The 21317-nt window shown below is 41.5% G+C and overlaps 1 protein-coding gene across 1 annotated transcript in view; it reads left to right on the top strand.

Annotated features, from left to right (window-relative positions):
- The first annotated feature begins 267 nt into the window (after positions 1 to 267).
- The window catches only part of rab2a (RAB2A, member RAS oncogene family), a 30538-nt gene continuing 9488 nt past the window's right edge, over positions 268 to 21317 (top strand). Inside the window, exons 1-5 of the mRNA XM_079488558.1 lie at positions 268 to 579; positions 16155 to 16226; positions 16777 to 16844; positions 20247 to 20329; positions 20962 to 21054. Coding sequence (XP_079344684.1) covers positions 534 to 579; positions 16155 to 16226; positions 16777 to 16844; positions 20247 to 20329; positions 20962 to 21054 — 362 coding nt within the window. The 5' untranslated portion in view covers positions 268 to 533. The remainder of the gene's footprint in view (positions 580 to 16154; positions 16227 to 16776; positions 16845 to 20246; positions 20330 to 20961; positions 21055 to 21317) is intronic.

Here is a 21317-nt window from a genome sequence, read left to right as displayed (position 1 = left end):
AAAACAAAAAAATATGTTGACAAAGACACTTCATACATTTGGAAACATATTTTTATTCAAATCAATATAGTCTTCAGTTCATGTTGTATTATTTTAAAAGTAGGCTAACTACAGTGGAATTTCAATTGACTTCTATGGGCTGGCATGCAGTACACTGGTCTAACGGACCAGAAGTGGGGCCGCTGTCTCATTTGGGGGCGTGAAATTTGTAGTCCCCGTGTGTCTCTATCTAACGGGTGCTCCGCGCATGTATAGGGGCGGCATGCGTGGCGAGGTGGCGGGGGCGGAACCTATGATGACGTAACAGCTGAGGAGTCGGAGGAGGCTGTTTATTGTTCCTTCCCATCAGCAGCACCGAGAGAGAGAAAAGGAGGCTAAAAAGCAGCAAGCTGCCTGTCTGACAGCCAGAGAAAAAGCAACCCGGGCGATCTTTAATTCCCACACGGCTCTAACGGTCTGTTCGCTGACATAAGGAACGGGCCAGGGACAAGGCGATCGTCATTTCTCGCACAGCCAGCAGCAAAGCAGGGGCCATGGCGTACGCGTACCTCTTCAAATACATCATCATCGGAGACACGGGTGAGCAGCACTGATCAACTGGTGACAGCTTTAGCACTGTTGGGTTAGCCGCGGCTTCTTTAGCTTGCTAGCTAATGCTGCTAGCTCCTCCGCTCCATTTCCGCAGTGTTGGACGGTCCAATGACGTGGTAAAAGCAAGCAGAGAGAGGGTGGGATGACAGCAGCAGCTACCCTGTCTGAAAACACATCGAATGGCCCCGACAGTGGCGCACACTTAGCACAACGTTTTGCCTCTGTTGTGTTGCGCTTGTGTTGATGGGAGCTGCTGTTGTTGACACGTTTTTAGAGTCGCTGTTGTTCGGCCTGTCTGTTTCCCTGCGCCCAGGGTGGGGGTGTTAGCCTCGGGCTAGCTACGTTAGCCCTGCTAGTTAGCCTTTTTAGCCTGTATGTGCTCCCTCCTCGTTAAACTACGTAGCCCTTGTACACAACACACTGAACACAGTAAATATGACAACTCAGCAGTTACACGAAACACGATCACCGCGACCTCTGCTCTCTAGTAGTCTCGTCTACGCGTGTTTTTTTTACATGCGTTATTATTAACAAGAACACACTTGATCTCATCATAGTGTCTTGGCAGACAAAACTGAAGGCCAGTCTTTCCAGTATTCCCACGAAATGGCGTTTTATAACGAATAGGATTATCAGACAAACATTCCCTGTCGCATAAACGGAACTTATAAAGACTATGATTCCTTGTTTGTGTCCAATTCCAGACGCGTTTAGCCCTGCGATATCATGTGTGTAATGTTATGGGGGCCAGTGGTTAATGTTGTCATTTGTTTACTCGGTTAGCTTTGTATTCTGATCGGGGGCCTCGTTAACTAGCTTGGGTGTTTCAACATCAGCAGGTGCATCTTATGTTGTTGTTGCCCGAGGCTGCTGAACTAAATGACTAGACTAAAGTATCAACAACAGCAGTAATATCATTTATGAAATGGAATTGCCTGGTTGGTCACATCGGTGTTTTTGTTGAGGTGGTGGTGGTGTGATGATGAGGAACAGGATCCTTTGCTACATGTAGCAAAATCGAAGACCCCACCTCCCCCAAATGGCAAATGCATTAGTTGTATCTTGTTACAATGTTCACTTCCCACACTGTTCATGTTTAAATGTAAGACACGGATGACCGGTGTCTTACCCGGTAAGCTTCATTGTATCATAAGATATGGGTTATTCACATCTATAGAAATGCCTGCTGTCTTGTTGCATTGGGTAGTACAGTCAATATATAACACATGTAAAATGTATTGACCTGAAAACATTTCCCCTAGATATTACAGTGACATGGTTTGGGTTTTGAATGGATTGGTTTAATCTGTTGCTGATCATTTCCTAAAACCATATGACAATGTGGAGACACGTATATTCAAGTGTCTGACAGTGTGCGGGACCTCTTCTTTGTTTTTCAAAGATACCCTTTTTAATATATGCTCTATTGCCCTACGCACCTGTCACCAGCCTTTTGAGGTTTGCATCGGCCTTTTGCTATAGAGTCGCGTATATTGCCATGAAATTGATGTCATTTCACATTTTCTTATTTGTCTTTGGACTGCTTTTAGTGATTGGAGGCCATGAAATTGATGTACTTTCAAGTTTAGTGTTGTGAAACAGTGTTATGGCTTGAGGTGTCACTGTCAGAAGTGTTTTTGTTTACAGCCTCAGTGTTGAAGAGAGCTGCTGCCAAGATCCCAGTTAGGTTATATCATGTAGGCATACCTCCATGTAAAAGGTATCCAGGACTGTTCATCAAACTCTGCTGTTTAACACAACTGTTTTTAATAACCAACTACTACGGTATGTGCAGTTCTGTCTGTTGTACTTTATCTAGAGTGGTTGCAGACTCGTACTACAAAGTAGCTTTTAACCATTCAGCCCTACCTTACTCTGTAGAACGAGGGTTGCATTCCAGATATTATGCATGGTCCCTCTGAAATCTACTGTAAAATAGTATGGAAAATACCCAATCAATATCCATACAGACAGCTATGCTGAGACCTTTTTATACATGTTTACTTGAGGGAATCCATTTTTAGCCCGCGGCACTTGGGTTTCTGGCTTGATTATGTTATCTAAGGTGGAAATGTCCAAGCTTTACATGTCATGGGCTGTCAGATAAATGGGCAATCGGTTCAAGGTTTTGTAAAACAGATCTGCATCTTAAGATACTTTTAGTATGACGATATATATTATAGAAATGTACTTTAACTGAAAATTCCATCAGATTTAAAATGTTTGATCTTTTGTACTAAATCATAATGAATTAAACACTGATAGAATTTAAGTAGCAAATAGATCGGATCCCATTGCAAACCTCTGGGGTCCCACTACACCTTGTCTGCTCCCTCCTTTGAGGGACCAACCTAAACTCTAAATTTGCTCTGTTCAGGAAGCTTCCCAGAAAGGAGTGCAGCAGGGATTTGAACAACCTCCGTGTCTGAAGGGTTGGCTTTATGACGTGCGGTGTGATTGAGTGACAGACAGTTATGTTTTTGTCCTTGTATAGTGTATACTGTAGGATGAGTTACTTAAGTTGGAGGCTGTTTGCCTAGAGTGGATCATGTGATGATTCTTTGTCAACAGAGAGACAGGAAATTAGTCCCAAGTCAACTGGTGTAAACTACAGTCATTTGTGTACACACACAGTCACACACATACACACACATACATGCATACATACATACATACATACATACATACATACATACATACATTTTGCGTAGAAGCTATGACTAGAAACAAACGGCACGGCACATCATTCAGTTTTAATTATGGACGGTCAAATGAGTATACCAGTATGTGGGTTTGGCTTATTAGTCATGTATTATTAAGTTACATGACTCATCATTTTGCTGTGAGTGCAATCTGAGGATTGAGAAATTGTCATGAACTTTAATCTATATCCCTTCTGTATTTATGTAGCAGACAGAGTAGTCCTTCCTGAAGCCCTGGGGTCTAATATCCCCCTTGGGCCAGGAGGGATTCCCCATTGTGTGAGCACTGAGCAGTAGATGTAACGACACAGAAAACTATGACTTTAAACAGAAAAATAGAAAGTAATGTCAGGAAATATGGCAAGCATTGCAGGTAGGTTATGCTTATAGGGGAGATTGTTATTTGCAGATGGGACAAAATCAGCATAGATCTTCTCTCACACACTTGCACAATGTGAGATGACAGCAGTTGTTGGTAGATTTGATACATTTAATTACAGCAACGGCTTATGCATTTACCGTACCCTATATGTGTTTATTAACTAATTGGTTTAAATCTGTTTCCATTATATGATCAGAACAGATGTTGCCCAATTTGTCAGCAAAAAACCAAATTTTTGTTAAATACTGTGTCTGCCTTTAATGACAGCTGGTCAGGTTGTGAAAAGAGATGTGTTGAAGCAGGTTGGGCAGTTGAAATTCTTTTAAAATGCTGGTGGGTGTGGATAAAAAAACAGAGTTACCTATAGTGCATGCACATCATCACTACTAGGTGTGTAAGAGAGAGTGGGAGAACATGATGCTAAAAAGTAAAATTAGACTGTTGGATTCATGCGAGCCATGTGTTTGTGCGTTCAGAAATATGTTGGAGGGAAATTTGAAGAGAAGCAGGGAGCAGTTCGAGCCAAAGGTGTGTGGACATTAGATGTCACGCTGTCCTGCCCTGCCGGGCAGTGCCGGCAGAGTTAGACCCTGTTACAGATGTGTATTCAGCTCTCTGACTATTCCCACTGCCGGCTTCACAGCAAAACAAGAATAAACGAATAAATATGCAGAATAGCGAGGCGGAATAACGGCACAACATTCCTGCCTTGAACAGGCTGTGCAGGATGTCCTTATCTGACAGTCTTTGTCAAGAGGTCTAGTTTTGGCTTACAGCCTTCATGTCTCAAGTCAACTGGGTGTGTCGGCTACTAACTTTAGTTTATAGTATGCATTACCTTGTATTCCCCCAACTGTTCCATATGATACAATTAGTAGCGTAGCTTATCTGCTCTGAAGAAGGCTGTTGCCGAAACGCGTTGGCGTTCTCAATAAAATATGAAAATTGCATCTGAGCCTTGTATTTTGGAGTGCCGCTTTTTCCACTTTGTTGTTTTGAGTTAATAGCGTAGCGTTGTAGTAAAATGTGGTGAGTTGGATAACTATCTCAAGCAAGTTTTAAGTCCCTGCTAGTTGATTTTCATACTGTACTTAAATTAATAGAAAAAAGCTGTTTCCTCAAATACAAAACAAACTACAAGGCTGCATGCTTTGGACAATAGTCAGCAGTAATGTACATAATGCAATCTTCTATAAGCTAAACATGTCCGACCAGTGTGGTCATTTAACTCTGAAAGTGTAGAAATTTAGTTTTCTAGAGTTAAATTAACTCATTACTTAAAATCCAAAGCAATCTACCAGCAAGGAAAGCCTAATTCTGCTCCTTGAGCGATATTACATGATTGCAGACTGAGATAAGCATGCAGTGATCAGAGTGATTGACCCATGCATTAAGTCGGCTCTGTTATCATCATAGACTACTGTTCTATACTGAGCACAAGGCAGGGCAGATGGTCAGGGAGTCTGAAAATATGAAGTGATGCATAGTTCACATTTACATTGCTGTTGTGAAGCCATTACTTTTCTTTTACTTTCTACTCCTTTTTGTTAACTTTTTTCTCACTCAGTTCTAACACTATTTTAACCACTTAAAGGTTCACCCCCTAAATGGCTTTTTCCCCCAGCCAATACTCACCCCATGGAGACTTGAATTCATGGATATTTCTTTGTTTTTGTGGCATTCCTGAGCCAATATTCTGATGATCAGCACACCTATTTTACAAAATAGCTAGTCCCCAAAAGATGTTTTTGCAAATTCAATATAAACAAGGCGGAACCAGGGTGGAACAGCGCAGAAAGAGCCTGCTGGTTAGTCAGTCAGGGACCAATCAGAAGGCTGACAAAGGGTATGGTGGTGTTTTTCTTTGAAGCTCTTCAACTATGGTTTGAAATGCGTGTATGCTGTAGAAATCTCCATCCTCATTTTACTACTACAGCCTCTGCCAAGGGCCATATTGTTACCCTACAATTATAATAATATACTGTCCTTCAGTCTCATCCGTGTTTTCTTTAATGGCACTAGGTTAACCAGTGTATGTCCTCTAGAGTGCAATACCTGCTTCTAGAGAAGAGTGCCATGTAACAGGTATTTGTTTGTAATTGTTTTATAACTTGGGCTGAAAATGTAAACAGTTCCCCCCCCCCCCCCCCCCCCCCCCTTCTTGTTCATATAGTGATGAAAGTGTTGATCCTTCTTCTGATCTTCAATCTGGTACAAAGTGCTCACTTTCAAAAGTGAGTGCGAAGTGAGATGTATTACAGTGTTTGTAATACCTAGTCTGTACAACCAGCTACTGAGCCCAGTGGCTGAATATGTGGAGGAACGGAAGGTCCCTGTTTAGCCCTCTGGCACCGGTCTATGTGTCGGAACTCGGAAGTGTTCCTGAGCAAGACACTAAACCCCTAACTGATCCCTGGGTGCTGTATAAATGATGCCTACTGAATCTACCCATCCTAACCACTTGGACAAATTATGTGAGGACAAACAGAGGACAAATTATGTGCAAATGTACTGTGATAAAAAATAGACAAGGATTGGGGCTAGCCGCTATAGTATCATTAAATATCCTAAAGCAGCTTTCACATATCATAAACAACATTGTTAGTATTTAGTCACTAGTCAAATCAAATATTTATAGAACCCAGGCCACAGATAGACCTAACTGCTTTGAACCTGGCATCCCTATTTTGGGCATGTCAGTCAGGTTGAAATGTTTCACAAATGTTCAACGATTGGCGATTTGTCTACTTCAGTGTGAGACTGCCATACTACAGAGTCTAAAATGGGGCATTCATGAATGAAAAATCATAAAACGATTAAATGAGATACACAACATTTCTGCCCGACAGCGACAATATCCCTCATGAAATGGCTCCACATCAAAAGGGACCGAGAAAAACTGTTATTGCAAAATGTCCATGATCCCAGGGGAGAAAAAAAAGTAAATTCTCAATTTTCAGGATAGATATTCTCTTAAGCTGCTGGACGTCAGCCAGCTCTTCCAGAGATCAGCCTGGCAGATAGGCAGTTCTCCCCACAAAATTACACCCTAAATTATAACCACCCCCGTCCACCTTCTCTACTCTTGTGTGCATGTTTCAACCTCCTAAAAATAAGTCTACTTTCCAGACAGTTCACTCGATGGATAGGCCACTCCTGGTAATTTCAGTGATCTTTAATGATGCTCACACAGCCGGTTATCATTTCTCAGGTGTGCGCTGTGCACAAGGGCATGGAAATTATCATTGTGCCGCCTATAATAGATCGATTGCTACATACAAGTATAGCCTATATTATAATATATTTTTAGGTGGTTTGGACAGCTCACATTTATTACAGTGGTTATGATAACACAACTCGTTATTTCCTGCTTTATTGTGCTATATTGTTAGCACCGTCTAATACGAAATGCATAATTTATAACCATAAGAGAGGGAGAATAATTGAGACAATAACTGTGAGGCCTGAGGTCATGCTACACAATGTAATAAATGGTAAGCTGGTAACAGCTGGCCCTGGAGACTCTGTCGCTGTTGTCTGGCTGTTTCTAAACAAGTATATAAGGGTTAGAAATTCTGAAATACTCTTGCCCAATAGTGTTGATTTGACACAGAATTTAATAAAAATGTGTGTAATACGTTGATCACCAATCATTGTCATCTTTACTTTAACCCTAGAGTCCCTGTTTTTTGGGCCTTTTGTTTTCTTTTCTATAATTTTGAGCCAATTTATTCACCTTTTTTTTCTCTCCCCAATTTAGTTGTTATACCAATTTATTCCTCCCATTGCTGTTGTAACATACTGGCTCACCTGCCCGCTGCCCCGCTCCAGTTTGTAGGATTATGTGCAGTGACAAATTTCACCCTCCCTGCCAAACTTCCCTTCCCTGACCACCGGCCGATTGTGTTCGTATAGATAGATGCTCGGCCAAGCCGGATGGACCGTGCAGTGGATTCGAACCCCTAGACTCCACGGTGGCAAGGAAGGTACTTTACCACTGCGCCACCCGTGTGCCCATATGCCACTGTTTCTGACACGTTTTACTTGTACACACACCTAAGAAGTTAACTGTACTACCACAGGCCAGTGAGCCTCTCCTGTAGAGGTCCACAGTGGTTAAGTGACTTATATCTCCAAAGTACTTGTTGGGCAGAGTGGTGTACATTCTTTTATCCTCTCCAGGTTTCCTCTGCTGATCCAAGTATTCAAAGTGATCATTATCCCCCTGAGATAACATACGTTTACTGACTTGTGCTATTGATCTCATTAACACCTATAGCACAATTCAGAAAACACATGAGCTATACTACTACGTCAATGTAATGAGAAAGAACACTAAGGCCCCATTTACACTGGCAGCCAAATCCAGCCTGAATCAGATCTGAGCCTCATCCAGATTGGAATCTGATTTGTTTAAATGAGTCATGTGACCATTTAAACCAATCAGATTTCAATCTTGATGTGGCACAGATCTGATTCAGGCTAGATTTGTCTGCCAGTGTAAATGGGGCCTTACACTCCACGTAAGTGGAAACTCTGTTTTCCGGTGTGTTAATGTTAGCCAGTAGGGAATGGCATTTTCTTGTTAACATGTACACTTACTTAATGTTAGTGGTTATCCATTCCATTATCCATAGTTAACCATAGCATGACATGATAACATCATATTGTAGATATAACTTTACAGTGCACATCACTAATAATTATAAATTAAACTATTGTCCCCTAGGGGATATTCGTCTTCACAGGTATGTTCAAAACACCTGCAACAAAACAACACATGGCACAGAAAACATATCACCACCGGCACCAAGACAATACATAAACATGAGGTCCTCACTGTACACAGAACCATCCTATCGGTAGGGCAGTTTGTTTAATGCCACGATGGCTGAGGGAACAAAACTCCTAGTAAAGCAGACCTTTTTCCACGCTAAGGTTCTGTATCTTAGTCCAGATGTCATTAAGTTGAAATAGCAATACAGAGGAAAGTGCTAACCGTGTGATGGCCTTATTGACTTACACCCACACACTCTGATATGAACAATAAGTTATTGTTCAAATCAGAGAGTGTGGGTGTAGGAAGTCTGGTAGTCTCGGAAGCAATACGGTTAATACTGAAAAGTTTGAAAAGGCATGGACAGTATGGTATAGAATCATGCAGAACGGTACAACAGAATAGGTTGATACTTTTGTACAGTAATAACAAGACGAGGGGCAACAGATAATGATCTTACAGATTAGTTTTGCTGAAAACTAACTAACTGCATGATAGGGTTGTACAACTGATGTACTTGAATGCAGTAAACAGACACAGCCTTCAATTTGAACAGCGTTCAAACAAAGTTGGTTATCCGTCTTTCTGGAAATGTTTTTCCACTGCATTGTGTGGTTTCCTAGTTTGCTGGATTTGTTTATCTTATCAGCTATGGTTTCAGAGTTAAGTTTATTGGGGCGGTGGTTATTTTAAACGTCAAGCCCTTCAAAAATCATTGCATGGGATTTATTTCTCCTGCCTTTGACATATAGTATAGATTTTGTGGTGTCTAGTCTTTCGATTCAGCAAAATGTGTGGCTCTGGCCCAAGTATTGTGGCTCTGTTCTGATTAGAGTGTTGCAAATAAATCACTATACAAATAAAGTTTATTATTATTATTGGGGCCCGAGCACTGCACAGTAGCAGTGATGTAAATAGGTTTTCAATGTAATGAGTCCCAGGATGCAGGGATGGTCTTTTAGATGAGTCCCACTTCAACGACGTTAGGAGTCATATTTTGCCATTTTTACAAATTGCAGCATTTAACTCCCATTTCATTTTATATGGTTATAATATGGTTATATTCATGTAGAGAACAGAAGAAGAAATGATTATAACTAAAGCTAGCAAACTAGAATAAAAAACAGTACAGTAGTGCATCCCATGGATGAAGAGGTCGTTGTTTTATTGCGTCCCTAAACTATAAACTGTTTTGGGATGCAAAATGCACCTTTATTTTAATCTCTGCAGTAGTGTGAAGCCCTATTGAAATCATTATTATTACAGAACTAAAGCCTGGCACTTCGACTTGACTTCCACGCTGGTCGAGCAGGTCCGCATTACCTCACAGCCGTGGTAGCAAAAGCAATGTGGGTAATATCTTTGAATCAAGCACTCTTCTACTACTAGCCTAGTCTAGGCCTAATGAATGGGCATCCAGTCTGAGACCTGCCAGGGGTGAAAAACGGAAGGAGCATGTATCGCTGCTAGAGCAGAACAGTTTTTGAAGGGAAGTTAAATAATATTTCAAGTTAAACAATGCCTCCTGAGATTCCACGACTCGACCTTTATTATTTAATCAGTGCTTTGTGAACGACGCCCGTACATGGCTAACAAATCGAAGCAATGGAAATTGTTGGTGTCTTGATTTTACTGAGTTAGCATCAGGGAATATTATCAGTATAATGTCAAATCTGGGAATACATTTCTTACCAAGAATGTTCTTCACCAATGTGTTTGCAAAGGTGTCTACTAACATATCCCACATTGGTTTCTATTCAACTACTAGGGGTGCCAACTGCCATACAACAACCATTATAAGGCAAAATGTTCTACATTTCATTATGCTTTAAGTAGCATGTGACATGTCAAACTAGGGTATTTTCATGATTCTGAATCCATTCCAAGCATTAGTTTTGCACGAAAAACACTCCTTGAGCTAAAAATGGCCATAGCCGTCATCACAAATGTGATGAGGTCAACACATTTGGGCATATTTGGGCAAGTGGCTATGGCCAACCTAGGAAGTCTATGGCCAATCTAGGGGTCAAACTAGGGGTTTTTCATGATTCTGAACCCATTCCAAGCATTCGTTTTGCACGAAAAACACTCCTTGGGCTAAATTCGGCCATATCCACTTGCCCAAATGTGCCCTAGGGTGGTTGAATAGAAACCAATGTGGGATATGTTAGACACCTATATAAACACATTGGTGAAGAAAATTCTTGGTAAGAAATTTATTCCCAGATTGTATTAATATCCCCTGACTACAGTGTTAATTTCGTAAACTTAAAACTATGCCGAAAAATGTGTCGACTACCTTTTTCTTCTCTGACAAAAACTAAGCTATGATAGTATGATGACTAAAACTAACAAAGACTAAATATATTGTAAATTTCGTCAACAAATAAAAACTAGACAAACTGGAAGAGACGCAGTAGAACTAAAAGACACGCATTGTTTGGTTGAGAACTAAAAATAGCTCACATTGTGAGCTTGTAGATCGGCTATTTTCAACATGCACCAAGGCCCCCAAAATATTTTTTGTCGACCAAATCATCTGTAGATTTAGAATATCATAATATTTAGTCGACTAAAAGTAGAGATGACAAAAATATGACTAAACCTAAATGGAATTTTATTCCAAAGTCCATGGCTAAAACTGAATCAAAATGAACACTGCACCCAGTCCAAAATGAAGCCAGTCAGTTCTGCTGTTTGTTCTTATGGGGTGAGCTGCTCTCTCCACTTATTTGAATGACTGTAGTTTGATAAGCGCAACTCTGTTAGCCACACAGGTAAACACTGTGTGGTGGTGGTGAGGCGGAAACTGGAAACTGGAAACATTCACCAATGAATGACACACATTCTCTCTAGATGTGAAGGAACAAATGCTACTCATCCTTAATCATCTGATATGTATAATAATTTAACAGTTTGACTGTGGAATTAATTGTGATCCCCATCTGACTGCCTAGTTTTTCACTAACCTTTGAAGAACCACTCTGCCGCCATCATCATTCCGTTTCATGAAAATCCGCCTTAAAATGGTGTGATCATTTGTCGTCGTGTTAAAAATAATCCAAATTGCCGATCAACAACAAAGAGCGGAGGACGAATGCTCCCGTAGTGCGCTGCAATTGCAATAGGAATGCATTGGGCCTCCATTTCCCAGAAGCCTTAGCAAGCCAGTGCGACTGATCTGTTTCCGGTGACATCATCCGAACGTGTCACCTATCCCACTCTGTCCGATGGAAACCCCGTAAGTCTTAAAACGTATTAAAAACGGCCAATTAAACAATGAACATAACTTGTGGAACTCGTGATTGGGAGGAGAGCTTCCTGTAACTCGTGAATGGGAGGGAATGTGTTAAGATTAAAATGCACAACGGAGACAGCGTTTATTTCACCTGACAAATTTGACTGTCATAATTTCTTGTTTTTTTTGTATATCGATGGGGACACCACTACACCAGGCAGTAAGTAAGTAACCAGGGTGCACCATGAGTAGGATCGTGTTCAATTTATCGATACGGCAATAATCGTATTGTATTCCTGCCCGATTGTTTTGTGGGTGGAAATGCTGTGTGTGATGCGGCTTTAACATCTGTGTGTATCATGATCATCCCTAGATCTCCATATATGGAGCTGTTCTGACATCTGCATAGATTCCATATTTGGGCATGCCTGACAAATAACTCTATATATGGGGCATGGGCATAAAAGGGACAGAGACATAATAACTGGGTGGGGCATCCATTTCCAACTTGCATCGTTCCAAATAGGCCAGTGCCCAATGGGCACCGCTCTAGTAAAACTAATGTGCAGAATATATACTGTATAACATTGCAACGGTTCATAAACTTATAGTTTAACATTCCTGTAATGTTTGTGTGCACTTTGCCTGTTTGTCGATCAATCGGTTAACCTACAAGAGCAAAATTAAATTGGTTAGTGGTTCTAAATATTGTTTTCAATATGTTTTTGATTCATTGCCCTGTTGTCTTGCGGTGTATGTTGACTGCAAACTGCCGGTGTAATGCAGGGGATAATGACAGGCGTATCACTATAGCATCGATGTCATAAGGAAACCTCATATCTCCATATTTCAACTTATTCTGTTTTTTCTTTGTCAATTACTAACAATAACAAGAGTGTTGCACAGATGTAGTGGAAAAGTTGTGAGCTTGTAGATCATCTATTTTCAATATTTAATTAAAACAATTATAAGAACTAGAAATGCACTCTGTCGAGCTGCCAACTTGCGCCTTGCACAAAAAGAGCACGCCATGAGGTGTGCTCACCACTGGCATCACCGCTTCCAAAAACCCCCCTGATATATTATGATATATTGTAATGATGACATAATTACGTTGCCAGAGATGCTGGTCCCTGATTGGGCTACGGTCTTAGACAAGAGAGGACACCGAATCATCACAAATGGGCTTGCCCATGTGGGTTTTAATTAGATTCTACCTATAGGTCAGCTCGAACCTGCTCATTCCTGTGTGGTTCACATGGCGCGGGTAGACTGGACTATGATTAGGCTGATTGGCTGAAGGGGTTCTGCCAATGCTATGTAGTCCCATAACCAGCCAGACTCCATTGGCATGTATGGAAATGCGATTTATGTGACGTGGCCAAAGAATGGATCGAGAAAATTATTTTAGTTTTTTTTTTTCATCTAGAGATCTAAAGATCAGAGGTCTTTTGACGAATGAGTGTGAGCTTCAGTTCCTGAGGGATCCTCACAGCCCTCTACCATACTGCCGAATTTCGTGAAAAACGATAGCTCAGAACTGCCAAAACTGCTAATACGGCGGAAGTTTTACGATAACAAACAGCCACCCACTGTGGCTGCCACATTTTTTTTTAGTTTTTGGGAAATTAAGCATAATTTTGAGTCTTCAGTCACTTTCATTCATTGCAGATTCACTGCCACTAAATACGTTACGAGACATGAATGCCGAGTGTTATTATTGTATATAAAACTAAATCAGTCACAAGATGTATTTTTATTTGCCACATGACCTCTCACGTCGTCAATGTTTAACTGCTGCCCTAAACAAACATTAAAAGTCCATAGAGTTGGCTGCCATTCGATTTTAGATAAAAGTGCTCTAAACAAACATTAATAGTCCATAGACTTGGCTGCCATAGGACGTAATTTCAAAAGCCAGGCATTGGAGGTGCGTTCTTGTATGTCCAGTTTTGGACATACAAGGTTACCACCAGACCACTACAATATACAAGGGTCCTTCCAGTGAGCCTGTCCTCTCTCTCCATCCTCCCATCACCACAGAGCCCCTGCCTAGCAACGCCACTGCCTGGTGATGGTAACCCTTGGAAACAATTAAGAGGAAGGTCTCTCTCTCTCTCTCTCTCTCTCTCTCTCGCGCTCTCACACTGTCTGTATCTCTTTCAACATGGCTGATCTGTACTCTTAGAAGTAACAATATTACCACAGCTGCTAAGCGTTGCTGGGTTGTATGATCAGAGGAATGTTTGGTATCATCTCAGTCACAGTTGTAACACTTTTACATTGATTTTTCTCTAAAATGTTTGAGAATAGCTCAAACATTTCGTGTCCGTCTTACTGACAGACTGACTGACTGTGTGTCTGTCTCTCTCTATCTATAGTATACAAACCGTGATTGTGTAACTACAGTCCTTGTTGAAAAGACATGTTTGGCTGCTGTTGTGGTGGTTTACCTCAAGTTTTGGCAGGCTAACGACACCAGTTTTTAGATTTTATTTTTCACTTTACTTTAAAAAGAAAAAAGAAAAACTAGTGTCTGGGACGAAAACAAAACAAAATTGCCAGCATATTTGCAAGTTCTAAGAATGTAAAACGGTTGCCTTGCAACATTCTCTTCCTTTATGCGTTAAACCTGTCAGCAACAATCTCGTGAGACATGCCTTCAGCTGGAGGTGAAGAATTACATTATCACCCTTCCATCTCCAATAATGTGTCCCTTATGGTGACTGTTGACATTTGGGGCTAAAATGGTCGCTCTGAACACAGGAGCTAGTGCCATCTGTTGCTATGGCAATGCCCTCTGACCCCCTGGATGTTGGGGAGGTTGGCCTCCTGTTTGACCAATCACCTGTCTCGAGTTGAGTTATTATGCAAATAAGGAGGCAGAGTCTGCAGAGATGAGCAATGAAAATGTTCTGCCTAATTTATGCTTGATTGCGTGCCCTGTTATATAAATAACCTGTCGACTACAAGCTTGTTAGGTGAGCATGTAGACTGGCTATTTTCGATGCGTGAGACACGCACAAATATAGTCTTTCCTGTGTGTTGTCAATTTCAATTTCGGCTAAAGCCGTGAAAATGATAGATGTGTAGATGCCTTCTGACTGAGTGGGGATTGACAGTTCAGAATGCATCAGTGCTGTGGATATTAGTGGATTAATCATGTACTTTTAATTTAATGTCAATGTTAGTCTTTTGTCCATTTTCTGCTTTCATTTAATCCGTCTTTATGCAAGATTTCTTAAAGTGTACATCTGAAACCTTTGACCATGAACTGCACTCTACTGAATGTATTGCTTAACATCCATGCCAATGCAAAAGACGCAGTAGTAGTATGTGAGCAGTGATGGTTACTTCACATTTGAATCAGATATATTTATTTTCATACGTAAAGGGAATATAAATGGGCCTTTAGTCAGTCATTGGCAAAACTCTGTGGTGAAACTAAGACTATGGTTCCCAACAGTGGCCAACTGGCCATTATTGGTGCTCTTTTGTGAACTCCTGCAAAAGTAAGTGCTGTAAATGGAACATTGCTTTAAAGAAAGCCTGTTTATAATATCACACTGTGAGAAGATGGAGGTAAAGCTGCTGCACGGTAATTGGGTATTAGAAACGGACTGATAAGAGTTGATTCTTCAAACAATGCGTGGGTGGAGAGTTCCATTTTGATGTCCAGCCTGGCTGCCACATACACATGCACAAGACACTACTTTATTTCCTAAAGGTTCTTTCTATCAACATTAACCTTTCTGCTGTAGACCTCTGCTGAGGATGAAAAAAGCAACGTCCTGTCTGAGCAAGAGACGACATTAATCCTCCAGCATACCCAGCCGTCTGGCCTGAGACAGGCTCTTAATTAGATGGTAAACACCAGTGGTGAACAATATGATCTATACTTCAAAGTAGTCTTTCATGAAAAGTCACACAAACAAATCTAAGATCCATGTTGTACAACATCCATCTACAAGCTCACAATGTGTTGTAGATGGGCTCTTTAAAAAAAGAAATAGAGCCCATCACGAGCCAGTATCTGACTATCTGTCTACAGAGGTCAACAAACTACCTCCCTCTCTGTGATTCCTCAAGTGAATATAATGTGAATCACACTTAAACCATCTTCCCGACAGTGCAGCACACTGTATGATAATGTACAGTATCGTGATCATGTGGTATGATTTTTCCCAAGTCATACACGGACATTGTTATACAATTAAACTGGTCTACGTGATGCCATCTAACCTTAGATCTACAACTAACTGCTGGTTCTTGTTGAAAATCCAGGGGGCGACCTCTTGTTTTTTTTGTTATCGTGTGTGTGTGTGTGTGTGTGTGTGTGTTTAAGTGGATGATCAGACTTCTGTGTAACAATAATTGATAACGAGGCTGTGTGTGCATGCATGTGTCTAAGGATCTGTTTCCCAACTTCTGGGACTGAGTTTGTGTGTTTTTTTTCTGTTTCAGGTGTGGGGAAGTCATGTCTATTACTACAGTTCACAGACAAGAGGTTTCAGCCAGTTCACGACCTCACTATTGGTAAGACCCTCTCTGAGAGTGTACCACACTGCAGCTGAGGACAATATCTCAGTCAATAAATATGGCAGGTGCTCTGATGTGCTGTCTGAAACTATCAGGAGGCACTTAGAACTGTTGTTACACGTTTACAGATGCTCTGATGTGCTGTCTGAAACTATCAGGAGGCACTTAGAACTGTTGTTACACTGTTACAGATGCTCTGATGTGCTGTCTGAAACTATCAGGAGACACTTAGAACTGTTGTTACACTGTTACAGATGCTCTGATGTGCTGTCTGAAACTATCAGGAGACACTTAGAACTGTTGTTACACTGTTACAGATGCTCTGATGTGCTGTCTGAAACTATCAGGAGACACTTAGAACTGTTGTTACACTGTTACAGGTGCTCTGATGTGCTGTCTGAAACTATCAGGAGACACTTAGAACTGTTGTTACACTGTTACAGATGTTAGCATCAGGATTCCTTCTGATAGATGGATATGAAGCTTCATTTTACCTCGATGGTGTGGCCATATGAAATAACAATGATTTGTATGCGTGTGTGTCCAGGTGTGGAGTTCGGAGCGAGGATGATCACTATAGATGGAAAACAGATCAAACTGCAGATCTGGGACACGGTAATATACAAATGTTTGATAATAGCATGACCATGATGTAATAGGTTTTTATCTGGACATGCCCGTTTTTTGTCGTTGACCGAGTTTAGATATTGAGGACAAATGCCTGGCATTCGCTTGTTTTGCACATATGCCCATAGCTTTTTTCACAGGTAATTACAAAAATACCATATAAACCCTATATACTTTGTTGAGTGGGGTTCTCCAAGGGTGTACTGTGTACTGTGTAACCTATACCTTTCAATCCGGGACAGCATCTGTGTTTTTATATATATATATATATATATATATATATATATATATATATATACATACATACATACATACATACATACACACACTGTTTTTTGTTTTAATCTAGATGATTATGGCATACGGCTCATGAAAATCAAAAGATCCTATCTCAAAATATTAGAATATTACATGAGACACTAAAAAAAATCATCCAGAAATGTTGACCATCTGAAAAGTATATTAATGTATGCAGTCAATACTTGGTCTAGGCTACTTTTGAAACAAATATTGAATCAATGGGGTGTGGCATGGAGGTGATCGGCTTGTGGCACTGTTGAGGTGTTATGGAAGCCCAAGTTTGCTTTAATAACAGCCATAAGTTAATTTGTATTGTTCAGTCTTATGTCTCACACGGTAGATATTGAGATATAGCGTTGCCTCCACTGTGAAGTTTCCACTTGTCGGTGATGATTGGGGATGCCCTGTCATCTGCTGCTATTGGTCTACTATTGGGATGCCCTGTCATCTGCTGCTATTGGACTACTATCGGGATGCCCTGTCATCTGCTGCTATTGGTCTATCAGGATGCCCTGTCATCTGCTGCTATTGGTCTACTATTGTATCAAGTCCAGAGTCAACACGGCCATCTATCAGGATATTTTAGAGCATGACAAGCTTCACAGAGATGCTGATTTTCCTGTCCAGCTCGATTTGGCACCTGCCCACAGTACCAAAACTACTAGTAATTGGTGCACTGACCATGTTATTACTGTGCTTAACTGACCAGCCAACTGGCCTCACCTGAACCCCACAGAGAATCTAGGTTGTATTTTCAAGAGGAAGGTCTGAGACATAAGGCTCGACCATACAATTGAACTTACGGCTGTTATCAAAGAAAACCTCGGCTTCCATAACACCTCAACAGTGCCACAGGCTGATCACCTCCATGCCACACCCCATTGATGAAATCATTTGTTGAAAAGTAGCCCAAAGAATTGACTGCATACATTAATATACTTTTAAGATGGTCGGCATTTCTGGATTATGTCTAATATTCTAATATTTTGAGATAGGATTTTTTGATTTGAGGGAATGTTGGATAATCAGTTTTTAATCTATCAAGCAACTATTGAATATAGTATCTTGCCAATATTTGGAGTTGTCCCCCTTGTGTGTTTTATGTCATTTTTATTCATGCAGGACTCTACACGCATTACGTTTCGTCGTTCAAAGGAAGTAATTAAAATTAGATCTGTATGGACTTTTGATATAAAAATACCCAAAATTGGAAATGATCCTATTGTTTTGGCATCCATTGTTAGGTATGCCCATATGATGACCAGATATATTGTCTAAAAGTGTGAACTGTATTTTTCATTTCACTACGTCTTTAACACATTAGCAGAGCATTTCTAAGAGCAGACAGTGTTTTCATACTACCTGGGTGTGTGTGTGGTGGGGGGGGTCACACACACCCACACCAACCCAGATTGAGACGATAACATTCCTACGCCACCACCCTCCTCTGCTAAACAAATTCTAGAGGGAACACTGTGTATTATGTCATTTTATTGACACTTCAATGTCCATAATGTGAGGCAGTTTAGGTGCAGTTAACATGCTGGCCAGCAGGTGGAGTTAGAGCTCTATGAGCCACAGTGGAGCTAGTCTGAACTCTGAAACTCCACAGGATGCTCTGACTCTGGTCGTCTGCCCATTACAGCAAGGACACCATGTCTTTTTCCTTCATGGCTCGTTAGGACGCACTCCCTGAGGTCAAATACCCCAAAGTCAATAGAAGCTTAAGTGTCTCAGTTGTGGCTTGTTGAAGACACCTCCAAATAAAACGCACAACAGTGCTGTTACCTTGCAGCCTTCTAGTGGTCTCAGAGGTTAGAGGCTCCTAAAGAAGAACCAGGGGAGACAGATATATCGTGTGTGTGTGTGTGTGTGTGTGTGTGTGTGTGTGTGCGTGTGCGTGCGTGCGTGCGTGCGTGCGTGCGTGCGTGCGTGCGTGCGCGCGCGCGCGCACCAGATGGCAGACAGACACAGCGTTCTCTTTTTTGAACTCATTTATCATTTATACACTAATGGCATTACTGACTGACTGACTGACTCATGGCCTGGTTGTCTGTCTGTTGGGATGCATCCTTTTGAGAAGGAGACGCTGCAGCTGTCTGTTAAGACTATAGAGCGCTGTGCTGTGTATTTGCTACCGGGTTAAAAGCACACAGAGCCAACAATGTTACACTGCAGAGAGAGCGTAGAATTATTATCAAACTATAAATGCGCTAATAAGGTATTATTATGGATCGATAAATGCCTAGAATCCCCTGCGTGCATATCTCAAGAACCGTCCGGGTCTCCTGCTTGAGCGATCGACTTCAAACGCGGTGTCTCTATTGCACAGGTGCCAATGCCAAATTGGGTTAAATATTCTGGAAAAGTTTTGGGAAGGGAAAAAAAACATGTGGGAAGCCTGAGTTGGTCGCATCAGCGGTCCTACAAAAATGAGAGAGGGGTCAGTCTTGACACCCCCCGTTGGAGAGAAGTGAAAGGCAGTGAGGACAGAAGGGTGGAGCGGACTAGACGCATGAACAGTGAATGAGCAATTTTATGGTGCAGCCATGGAAGTACAGGCAGGGGAGTGAACAAGGTGCTGAGTTTGGAGACTACACTATAACTAGAGTGACACAGGTTTGATCCGAAGGACACTGTCAGAGAGAGAGAGAGACTTTGGAAAGCAGAGGGAGAGGGAGAGAGACTTTGGAAAGCAGAGAGACAACAGGGATTGTGTCAGAGAGAAGTCCATTGTGTCCACATAACAGGCCCTGCTCTGTCCCCTTACTCACTATTCCCAGCTGACTCGAACACCAGGAGCTGGAATCCACTAGGGGATCAGGACTAAAACCAGGGACTGGACATGGGCCAATTTGCGAGATTCTTGACTCCTTTTTTGTTACTGTGTGCATTCTTTTTTTTTACCACGATAAATGGGAATTAATCCATTTCATCACAATTTCTTGTTTCAGATATATTTATCTCCTTTGTGTCTTTACTGTGTATGTATGGAAAAACCTCCAGACCCATAACCCAGTAGAGCATCCTAGGAAAATCGTTCATCTTACTCTGATGTTAATGAATATCCATTTATTTCTACATCTCCAGGCTGGTCAGGAGTCATTCCGTTCCATCACCAGGTCTTACTACAGAGGAGCAGCCGGAGCACTGCTAGTCTACGACATCACAAGGTAACTCAGCCAATCAAATGGAGCCATGGAACCTCCGTAGTCGGCGTGCACTCGTATGAACCAGGAAGTTTCTGGTTCCTTCTCTCTCAAAAAAAAAGAAGAAAATCCAGATGGACAAACATGGAGAGAGGGACAGTGTCATCGCCAGCAGCTGTAACTGGGATGCTGATAATTCCCATTGAATACACGCCAGTCCCCTGTGGTTCAGCCTCCCATGACATTATTGGCCTTTCCTCCGGCTGGAAAGTTTACTTATCCAGTTGTGAACTGTGTGACAGCAGGGGCAGAGAGAGATTAGTTTGACGTATTTTTGCACTGAGAATGTTCATTTCGACCACGTAGAGCAGAGCAGTGCAGGGAGGGAGCGGCTTCCAGTGGACCACAAACAAAAACAAAACGGTGGAAGACATTGAATGAAGTGTAAAGAGAGAAAAGGCTCCACATACAATTTAAAAAGAGTTCAGTCAAACATAAATGCAGAGTTGGTCAGACACGCATTCTACAATAAATGAAGTGTGCTTTTATTGCTTTCCTGTCTGCAGGATCTACACTTGTGGCTAAGTAATATGTAAGCAGTCAGTGTATAAGACTGAATAATAATTTGCTGACTGCTGTGTCTCTGTGTTCGACAGAAGGGACACCTTCAACCACTTGACAACTTGGTTAGAGGACGCACGCCAACATTCCAACTCCAACATGGTCATCATGCTCATCGGAAACAAGAGGTAAGCGTTATATCGACCATGTGCTTCGATGAGGCCTTGCATCACATTCTATGTACGTATGCATGGAGACTAAAAATGTCAGACCCTGTCTGAGAAATGGCCATTGTGAAATCAGTCCACAAAATGTGTCCACAATCTTCCAAGGGGTTGAAATATTCTACCTGCTTTTGCTCAGTTGCTACAAGAGTCATCGCTCACATCCTTCTACAAAATATCAGCTATACAAGAAGTCACAGACTGCAGTGTGCACAACGTGCCATCCC

This window comes from Electrona antarctica, assembly GCF_951216825.1.
Source record: "Electrona antarctica genome assembly, chromosome: 19".
Taxonomy (NCBI): Eukaryota; Metazoa; Chordata; class Actinopteri; order Myctophiformes; family Myctophidae; genus Electrona; species Electrona antarctica.
Note: the sequence above shows the minus strand (reverse complement) of the source record. Positions and strands in the feature narration are given on the sequence as shown.